Source organism: Molossus molossus, unplaced genomic scaffold (genome assembly GCF_014108415.1).
Source record: "Molossus molossus isolate mMolMol1 unplaced genomic scaffold, mMolMol1.p scaffold_m16_p_8, whole genome shotgun sequence".
Classification (NCBI taxonomy): domain Eukaryota; kingdom Metazoa; phylum Chordata; class Mammalia; order Chiroptera; family Molossidae; genus Molossus; species Molossus molossus.
In genome coordinates this window covers 5890905-5901285 of record NW_023425402.1, presented here as the reverse complement: position 1 = coordinate 5901285, position 10381 = coordinate 5890905, and the positions used below count along the sequence as shown (strand labels likewise).

Below are 10381 nucleotides of genomic sequence, written 5' to 3'. Positions count from 1 at the left end.
GCTTCAGGGTGAAATTCTCATCAAATTCCTCTCCATAGATGGACTTGCCACCTGTGTCATTATGGTGTGTGAAGTCACCACCCTGGCACATAAATCCCAGGATAATTCTGTGAAAGCAGGGACCTTTATAACCAAATCCTTTCTCCCCAGTGCTTGGAGCACGCAAGTTTTCGGCTGTCTTTGGAACTTTGTCTGCAAACAGCTTGAAGGAGATGCAGCCCGAAGGCTTGCTGTCGACAGCGATGTCGAAGAACACAGTGGGTTCACCATGGCTGGGATCGGGGGCTTCAGGCAGCAGCGTCTGCTAGGCCTATCTTAACCATTTCTAAGTGTGCAGGTCAGTAGGGTTAAGTAATTCACATAGCTGTGCAACCGACCTCCAGAACTCTTTCTATCTTACAAAATTAATGAATACTTATTTTTTAACACTAAAACCACAAAGTATTTGAAAAAATCATAAGTGCACAGGTGGCTCAGTTTGTTGGAGTGTCGTCTAGTACACCAAAATGTTGAAGATTCGATCCCCAGGGAGCTTACAAAAGGGAACCAACTGATGTTTCTCTCATGTCGATGTATCTCTCTCATGTCAATGTTTTTCTTCTCTCTCTGGCTCTTGCTCTTTCTTCCTCCCTAAAAAAAAAAATCGCCCTGGCTGGTTTGGCTCAGCGGTTAGAGCGTCGGCCTGTGGTCCAGAGAGACCCGGGTTTGGTTCCCACTAAGGGCGCGTACCTCGATTGCAGTTTGTCCCCGGCCCTGGTTGGGTTGTGCAGGAGGCAGCCACTCGATGTGTCCTTTTCACATCGATGTTTCTCTCTCTCTCTCTCTCTTCCTCTCTCTCCCTCCCACTCTATCTGAACAAAAAATGGAAAAATGTTCTTGGATGAGAAAAAAAATCAATAAAAACTGTATCTTTGGGTGAGGATTAAAAAAATAAAAATAGCTCTGGCCGGTTTGCTCAGTGGTTAGAGCGTTGGCCTGCGATCCCGAGAGACTTGGGTTCGGTTCCCGCTAAGGGCATGTACCTCGGTTGCAGTTTGTCCCCGGCCCTGGTTGGGTTGTGCGGGTGGCAGCCACTCGATGTGTCCCTTTCATGTCGATGTTTCTCTCTCTCTCTCTCTTCCTCGCTCTCCCTCCCACTCTATCTGAACAAAAAATAAAAAAATGTCCCTGGGTGAGGATAAAAAAATAAAATAATAAAATTAAAAGAACTATAGGTGGAGCCCTGGCCAATTTGGCTCAACGATTAGAGCATTGGCCCGCTGATGAAAGAATCTGGTCAAAGGCATGTAACTCTGTGGTGGTTCAGTCCCTGGTCCTGCGGGAGGCAACCAATTGATCTGTCTCTCTCAAATCAATGTTTCTCTCTCTCTCTCCCCTTCCCACTCTGTCTGAAGATAAATGAAAAAATATCCTCGGGTGAGGATTTTAAAAACAAGTAAACAAACAAAAAAAACTATAGGTGGTTATTTATATAATCATGAAGTGTGGAGTGACTTTTTAAGCGTTTGTACCAAAGTCTGAAACCATAAAGATTTAGATATAAAGAAATGTAAAACTTCAAAATACCACAAAAATCAAGACAAATGAAAAACTGAGGGAAATTCTTGAAAAACATGTGACAAAGGGCTAATAACTTTAATACGTAAAGAGTAAATTCAAATCAATAAGAAAAATTATTAGTGAAAAAACAGGTAATGGAAATCAAAAATTTAAATAAAAAGAAAAAATGTTTAATCACAGAAGTAACCAAGAAAAGCAAATTAAAAGAGCAATGAGCCCTGGCCAGTTTGGCTCAGTGATTAGAGCATGGAGCCCTCAGGACCGCATACCAAAGGGTCTCTGGTTCAATTCCTGGTCAAGGACATGTACCTGGTTTGCAGGTTCGACCCTCTGGGAGGCAACCAATCAATCTCTTTCTCCCTCCCTCTTTCCCTTTCACTCTAAAAAAAATCTGTGGAAAGATATCCTCGGGTGGGGATAAAAGAAACAAACAAACAAAAAAGAGCAATGAGATTCGTGTGTACTTTGTTACAACAACTACACTTCCAAGAATTTATCCTAAGTAAAATATTGGGCAAAGGTGCAGATGTGTGTGGCGTTGTTACTTATAGCAGTGAAAGATTTAATTTATGTCCAATCATCATAGAGTGGTTACATATATGAGTTTAGAAAAATATATACCAAAATGTTAATAGTGTTTTTAATCTTTTATTGTTATTGTTGTTATTACTTTGTATGTTCCCTCTTTTCCCCGCTCAAAGTGCATGTATTACTTGCACAATATTAAGTTAAATTATTGCTGGGAATTGAGAAGTAGCGTGTTTCTAAAGGGTCTGCCCAAGCATGAAAGTGACCGTTTACTAACGAAGCACGCCGTCTCAGCAGCTCTTGGCGGCGGTTCCCACGTGCCAACGTCCATAAGGCGGTCAAGGGTTTGCGGCTGCCCCGAGCCGCCAGTCTCTCAGGCACAGCCGAGGCCACCCAGGCAGTGCGCGGGTCCTGACGGGGGGCGGGGCACGTCAGCCCGGAAGAGACGCCGCGCCGCGCCGCGCATGCCCCTTCCTTTCCAGCTCCGGCCTCGGACGCAGCAGCCGTCGCGGTGAGTTCCTGAGGAGTATGGGTTCCATCGGCCTCCATCCTGGCCCTCTCGCGGCTGTCGGCGCTGTGCTTCCCCGGGGTCGGGGCGGGGGGCCCCTCTCCCGCTGCCCGCAAGCCCATTTCTGAGCGGTGAGAGGCTAGGGGTGCACTCTGGGGAGTTGCGGGGCTCTGTTTGCGGAGATTGGCGTCTCGATGGCGGAGGGCCGAGGAGGGGAGAATGAAGCCTTTGCGTGGCGCGGTCTGTGGGCGAGGCTAGGGGTACCGAACCCCGCGTGCACGTTTCTCCTTCGGGGAAGAAGTTCCTCGCCCCCGGTTGCTTCCTTGCTTGGCCCTGGGACCCTAGTTTGGGGGAAGAGTGGTGGGAGAGGAGGATGCGAAGGCCTTAGCCCCTTGGTCTGGGGTCAGCGGCCTGTCACGAAGAGAAAACGTCTCTGTCCCATGCGTACCTGAATGGAGCCGCGCCGTTCCGCACCTTGGTACGGTGGTTCCCACATGCTCATGGAGCTCAGTCTGCGCCCCCGTTATTCCTTTGTGGTTGTGAGGGGGGAAGTTTGAAGGGAATAGGTACCCCCGTATTGTCTTAATGCCTTGGCAACTTTTTTCTCACCTGAAGCGTTTTCGGGGCTGGAGGTGGGAGTTGGTAACTGGTGGGTTTCAGTCTACGGAGCTTGGATTTCTCCTTCCTGCGTGTGTTCTGCGTGTTTTTGTGTTTGAGGTTTTAACCTATTGGACAGTGACTTCTGTGGCTATTTGGGGGTCTTGACTCGGTTCCTGAAGCCCCGCCACATTGCTTAAAAGTGCTCTTGGTGATCACTTTCTTCCCACAGATGTTGATGCCCAAGAAGAACCGGATTGCCATTTATGAACTCCTTTTTAAGGAGGGGGTGATGGTGGCTAAGAAGGACGTGCACATGCCTAAACACCCCGAGCTGGCAGACAAGAATGTGCCTAATCTTCACGTCATGAAGGCCATGCAGGTAGCCGGGCGCTGCTGGAGTGGGGTGCAGATGGAGGGGTTCCGCTGCCTTGAAGGGCTGTGAGGTAGATACATCCTGAAACTGTCCACTATGCAGTCTAGCTTCCCTTTGCGCCTCATTTCTAGTTTCAAGCCTCTAGTTGTGTCTCAACAGTAGTTTTTTGTCTTACAGTCTCTCAAATCCCGAGGCTACGTGAAGGAACAGTTTGCCTGGAGACACTTCTACTGGTACCTTACCAACGAGGGCATCCAGTATCTCCGAGATTACCTCCACCTGCCCCCTGAGATCGTGCCTGCCACTTTGCGCCGCAGCCGGCCTGAGACTGGCAGGCCCAGGCCCAAAGGTATGGTGCCCAAATATATGCCTCCAAAGGCCTGTTATGCCTGCTCTTTCTGGGAGCCAGTATATGTGAAACGGTGGGTGTTTGTATGTGAGATGAAAGTGGTCTTACACTACACTATTGGTGTCAGCTGTTAGAGGGACTCTGGCATACAGAGCCTTGGGTCAAGTCCTGGAAACTCTGTCCTCTAGCATGGGACTTTCAATGGAATTGGACTCGGGCCTTCAGGTTATCCCAGGAGATGGCATTAAACACAGAATACCATTAGTCTATGGCCAGACACATGTGGTAGAACACTGAGTAACTTTTTCAGGAAAATCACAGTGTGAAAGGATATGTTGCTGTGTAGATATTGGGAGTCGAGGGACACGTTATCTGCTAGCTCAGAGTTGTGGTTTTGTCCTGGTTGTGGTTTCTTCTACCTTAGGTTCTGAAAAGGCTTGTCACAAGAACCTTTGTAGGTGTAGCAGTTTGTGATGAGATGCAGAGATTCCTATACACAGATGATCATTAGACTGGACAGGTTTCCCTGGAGAGAGACTTCATGGAGCTCAAGAGTCTTTTTTTTTTTTTTTTTTACAATTATTTTTATTGATTTTTTTGTTGTACGTGCCCCTAGCGGGAACCGAACCCAGGACTCTGGTCCGCAGGCCAACACTCCAACCGCTGAGCCAAACCGGCCAGGGCTATTTTTTTTTTTTTTTTTTTATGGGGGGTGGGGTAGAAACATCTATCAGTTGCCTCCTGCACACACCCCTAACAGATCGAGCTCACAGCCCCGGGCATGTGCCCTGTCTGGGAATTAAACCAGGACCTCTTAGTCCATAGAATGATGCTCAATCCACTGAGTCATACCAGCTGGGCTCAAGAATTTACCTTTTTTTTTTTTTTTTTATCCTCACCCAAGGACATTTTTCCATTTTTTGTTCAGGTAGAGTGGGAGGGAGAGAGAGAGAGAGACTGAAACATCGATGTGAAAGGAACACATCGAGTGGCTGCCACCCGCACAACCGACCAGGGCCGGGGACAAACTGCAACCGAGGTATGCACCCTTGGCGCGAACCGAACCCAGGTCTCTCAGGACCGCAGGCCGACGCTCTAACCGCTGAGCCAAACTGGCCAGGGCAAGAATTTACTTTTTATGAATGCTCCCTAGGGGCTTCTGGTGGTTAAATAGGGTTATACATCTCTAGAGCAAAAAGTTCACTGCATCTAGGAATCACTTGTGGAGGGTGGGGATTGGGAATGCCATTGTCTGTCTGTGCCCACAGGCTCTTGGTTTAGAAGGCCTGTGTGGGGCCTGGTATTTATTTATTTTAACCACTTCAGGTTCAATTTTATCTCTTACGTTAAAAAAAAAGAAAGGTTTGTATTTAGCCATATGGACCTCAGGTAAGGTCCAAGGTAACTGGGTAGAGAGAATACTAGATTAAACTTTCAGTGTTTTTGAGAATATTTTTAAGGTACCGCTTAAAATCTATCTTAACGTATCCACAACCTGAAGTAGGTATGTGGAGAAGCCCAGGGAAGACTGAAGGATTTTTGGTGGCCTTTACATTTATATACTTACTATTGGAGGTGGGGCTTTCATCTCTGATGTCTCCTTTGTACAGGAAGTTTCCACCTGAGAGATGGATCAAATTCAACATTTTAGCTATTAAAATGTTTATAGAAATAGCTGAATTTCTGAATTAGCCAAGTAATTGGGAAATGTGTTTATATTGAGAAATACAGTGGAAGAAAGCAGTCCTTTTGTAGATGTGTGGCATTTTAATTAAGATGTGAGTTTTCTCAGGGCTTCGAGGAGCCAAAATGTCAGTGATGACAAGTTTTCTAGCTGGCAGTTCTAGGTGTAGGAGTTCCTGTTCTCTTTAACCTGTTACAATAACAAAGTTTTCCAGGGAGACTAGGAAAACAATTCCAGTTTTCTTCTGAAGGGAACAGAGTTCCCACGCTGCCCTATGTTCACAGTGTGGTTTACTTTGTGTAGGTCTGGAGGGCGAACGACCTGCAAGACTCACACGAGGGGAAGCTGACAGAGACACCTACAGGCGGAGTGCTGTGCCCCGTGAGTGATGCGTCATTAATGTGGGGTACAATCTCGATTCTCGGTCAGCCTCGCTGGGGCTCAGCCCATGAAGATGCCGAGTGACCGGAAAGATCCTTGGTTTCATTCTTTAGTCTCCAGCTGGAGTCCTTTGTGCTTGTTGCCTTATGCAGGGGTTTGATGGATGGGGGTTGGGAGGAACACCCTCTGAGCTGGGGACAGGCTTTAGTTGAAGACCTTTAGAGCAAAACTGGAAACTTTCAGGAAAGCAACATGGTTTTGTTTTGTGGTTATGTTCCTGTGTTGCAAGCTCCTTAAGGATAGAGTCCACTCAAATTACCTTTGTTGTTTTTTTATTGCAAAAATAGCATAGGATCTTGTTTTAAATAGCAAATGTTCACATTGACTTGGAACAACAGATGTTTGTTTGTTCATCAAATGTATATTGAGTGCCTGTTGTGCTGGGCACTGTCCTTGGAGCTGGGGAGAAGTAATGTACATAGACAAAAGGCCCTTCTCTCATTGAACTTGCATTTTAGTCGTAGGAGACAAGAAAAAATAAGTAATGTAATATGTCCAATGGTGTGAGGTGTGGGTGCTACATGGGGAACATTAAAGCATGGGGGTGGTTGTAATTTTCTCTAGGGTTTTCAAGGAAAGTCATGCAGAAGTGAGATTTAAGTAAACACCTAAAGGAAGTGAAGGGGAGCCAGCCAGTGGCTATCTGGGGAAAGGGCATTTCAGGTAAAGATCCTCTGGGGAAGGCACCTGGCTTGTCTAAACAACAGAAGACAGTTGGAGAATTTGATAAGGATATAGGTCTCAGCTGTGTGGGTCAAGGGAGGACTTGAGGTTTTGCTCTTGGGTAGGATGAGGAGCCATTGGTGTTAACAGGAGTGATAGGATTCAATTTGTTTTTACCTATTTATTTTTTTGGTATGTTCCCCTAGCGGGAACCGAACCCGGGACTCTGGTCCACAGGCCATGCTCCAACTGCTGAGCCAAACCAGCCAGGGCTCTCAATTTGTTTTTAAAGCGTCACTCTGTCTTTGTTGCAGAAACAGAAAATTGTGTTATAAAAGCAAGGTATAAATGGGAATTTTTACTGACTTTGTTCACTCTTGCTTCCCTCTTGTCATGGTTCCTGGTTCTCGGTATGTAAAATAGAAATGAGCACCTGACTGAGTACCTTACAGGGTAGCAGTGATGAATTCCTTCAGCAAACATGCTCTGTTTAGAGAAAGTTAGTGGTTGCTCTTATTAGAAGTCAACAACGCGTGGGGAATCAGTCATGGAATGGCTTTACAGGGGGTGTGACCGTTGGGCCTCAGCCTCGGGGGTACTCAAGTTTAGGGGGAGTGAGCATTTCAGGCAGGAGATCAGCATGAACAAAGGTATGGAGATGAGGAAGACACTGGCTTACTGGTCAAAGGGGCAGGGAGTGAATAGACGGGAGCCTATGATGGATGTGGTCTGAAATAGGCCAAAGGGAGACCCTGATTTGAAGACTGACCCACACTCGCTATTGACCCTGCCACACTATCCCCTACAATGTGAACCATAAAATTTCCTAGTGGCCACACTTAAAGCAAGCGGAAATAGTTCACATGAATGTTAATTTTTTAGCCCGTATAAACATTAATGAGATATTTTGCATTCTCTCTCTTTTTTTTAATCTTGCAATCTCTTAAGTCTTGAAATCTAATTCGTTTTGTGCACCTTTGTACTAGAGTGGTGGTTCTCAACCCTCCTAATGCTGCGACTCTTTAATACATTTCCTCATGTTGTGGTGACCCCCAACCATAAAATTATTTTTGTTGCTACTTCATAACTGTAATTTTGCTACTGTTAAGTCTTAGGCGACCCCTGTGAAAGGGTCATTCGACCCCCAAAGGGGTCGCGACCCACAGGTTGAGAACCACTGGACTAGAGGCTGCTGGACAGGACAGAGTAGCACAGGCTCTTGCTTCTTTCCCATGGTCACTAAAAAGTTGTTTTTTTTGCTTCTCTGCGCCTTGTGTCCTTTACCTTTTGGTTCTTTCTTCATTGAGCACCTTGTAAGCTAGGTGCTAATCTGAAGCATGTAGGTGATTGATTGATGAAAAGTGTGACAATCAGGGCAACCTTCCTGATGGAGGCAATAGTTTGGTCTGTGAGTTTTGAAGGATGACTTAAGGAAGGCTGCCCTAGGAGAAGGAGGAGGCAAAGGTGGCTCAGGAGTGTAATTTACTTCAGGGTCTGCTGACATGGCTTTCCCCACAAGGTTGGGTTGGGTGACTTGCCTGCCATAGGTCAAACCGTGTGATTAATCTAAACTGGTGTTTCTCATTCAGCTGGTGCCGACAAGAAAGCTGAGGCTGGGGCTGGGTCAGCAACTGAATTCCAGTTTGTGAGTATTCACTTCCCTGTTTGCTCTCCATGAGCAGTCACTGTTCTGGCCTCAGCCCTGTGGGTCTGCAAGTTGTAGGGGTATAGTATAGTGTGGTGGGTCCCACCCCTCATCCTCACGACCACCACAAACTCCAAGTGAGTTTTTTACTTTAAGACAGTATGGAAACTGTTGTTAATATATAAATTGCTGAAATGAGTCTCACAAATGAATACTACATGTAGCATAGTGGTCTTTTCTGTTTCTTTAATAATGATCGTAAGCCCTTTAATTAGTTTCATGGACCAAAACTTAGATTGAGAATCTATCACTGAAGATTGAGTGGGCTCTAGAACCAAGATAGAGTGGGATGGGATCCTCTATCTTTCTTTAGATGGTGTGATCTGTGCTTCAGTTTCCTAACTTATAAAATAGAGGTGGTGATTATAGCTGTCTCAAAATAATTACGAGATTAGTTAATCCACGTCAAATGCTTGTGTGGGGCTGAGCTATCCCTTCTGGGACAGCAGCTGTCCTGTGGCAGGTCTCCACAGCACAGTGAAAAAGAGATATGTATGGCAGACAAGATCTTGTCCTGTGCTAGGTGCTCCCATGTTTGCATATGTGAGCACACTCAAGTGAGTATCCCTATTCCCATCTTACAAATGTGGAAACAGGCCTGAAAGGTGAATGTGACCGTATAGACAGTAAAGCAAGCCTAGGATTTCAGGCCTGCTGTTTCCTGGCTTACTAATGCTGATGTCATGTGCTTTCTCTTGCAGAGAGGCGGATTTGGTCGTGGACGTGGTCAACCACCTCAGTAAAGTTGGAGGGATTATTTTGTGTTGAATAAACTTGCAATCAGAAATAATGTTGTGTGCCCGTTTTGTTTACATTGTGGAGCTTGAACAGGAATGGGCTCAGGGTCAGAATGTCAGTGGGGCAGGACAGGGTTGGTTTCGGGAGTTGTCTTGTCTTATCCAAGGTGACATCACTTGTTGCTGTGGAGCTGCGGTACTTGGCTTTGACTTGGGCTTCCTTTGCTCCAGCAGACACCTCCCTGCAGAATCATGCCCAGTGTGGTCACCGTTCTGGGAGGCGATTGGAAAGCCGAGCATCTTCACCAGACCAACCATGCTGACTCGGCGCTGTGTGGTGGGAAAGTTGCTCTTTTGTTGTTCTTGGAACTGAGAGTCTGCCTATTTGGAAATATCTGAGAAATGCTGGGGAGGTGGGATATAAGAAAAAAACGGGAATACTGTTCTAAAGTCTTTTCACAGACTAACTTGTAGGAAAGAAACTACAGGCATGTGGTGTTTGTAGTGCAGGACCACAGAAATGGTCCCATCAAAATTTTTAAAAAATTGATTTGAGAAACACCAATTTGCTGTTGCACTGATTTATGCATTCATTGGTTGATTCTTGTATGTGCCCTGACTGGGAATCTAACCCACAACCTTGGTGTATTGGAGTGACCCTTCAACCGAGCTACCTGGCCAGGGATCCATCAAATCGTCCTCTGGCAGCTGTTACCAAATCGTGTTCAGGCCTGCAGTTTATTAATCTCAACCTTAAAGGCTTGGGATTTACAAAAATCAAAGGAGGAAACAATTGAGAATGTACAAAAGCATCTGAAAGGGACTGCCCTGCTCAGCAAGCTAAAGACCCCTGGGATCTTTGTCAATTCATAATCAAAATAAATAGTGAACAGTTGGCGTTCTTGTCCTGGGGCTCCTTGGAAAAGGAAGGTGTGCTGTCCAGTTTTTCTGGATCCTTTGTAAGAGATACTACGATGAGTTAATGGAGAAGAGCAGGGTGTTGAGTGAGAGTTCTCTTAGGACTGGCCAAATGCAATTTTGGTAACAGCTGCCAGAGGACAATTTGATGGCTCCCTGGCCAGGTAGCTCGGTTGAAGGGTCACTCCAATACACCAAGGTTGTGGGTTAGATACCCGGTCAGGGCACATACAAGAATCAACCAATGAATGCATAAATCAGTGCAACAGCAAATTGGTGTTTCTCAAATCAATTTTTTAAAAATTTTGATGGGAC

General features: G+C 45.9%; 1 protein-coding gene across 1 annotated transcript; it reads left to right on the top strand.

Moving 5' to 3' along the window:
- The first annotated feature begins 2514 nt into the window (after positions 1-2514).
- LOC118620948 (40S ribosomal protein S10) lies at positions 2515-9201 on the top strand. The gene is made up of 6 exons (XM_036248043.1): positions 2515-2599; positions 3426-3575; positions 3747-3918; positions 5906-5983; positions 8296-8351; positions 9113-9201. The coding sequence occupies exons 2-6, from the start codon at positions 3426-3428 to the stop codon at positions 9152-9154; spliced, it is 498 nt and encodes a 165-aa protein (XP_036103936.1). The 5' UTR covers positions 2515-2599; the 3' UTR covers positions 9155-9201.
- The last annotated feature ends 1180 nt before the right edge of the window (positions 9202-10381 follow it).

Coding starts and splice junctions, on each gene's coding strand:
- LOC118620948 (XM_036248043.1), top strand. CDS start 3,426: ATGTTGATGCCCAAGAAGAACCGGATTGCCATTTATGAACTCCTTTTT. Junction 3,576..3,746: donor ACGTCATGAAGGCCATGCAG/GTAGCCGGGCGC, acceptor TTTGTCTTACAG/TCTCTCAAATCCCGAGGCTA. Junction 5,984..8,295: donor CAGGCGGAGTGCTGTGCCCC/GTGAGTGATGCG, acceptor TTTCTCATTCAG/CTGGTGCCGACAAGAAAGCT.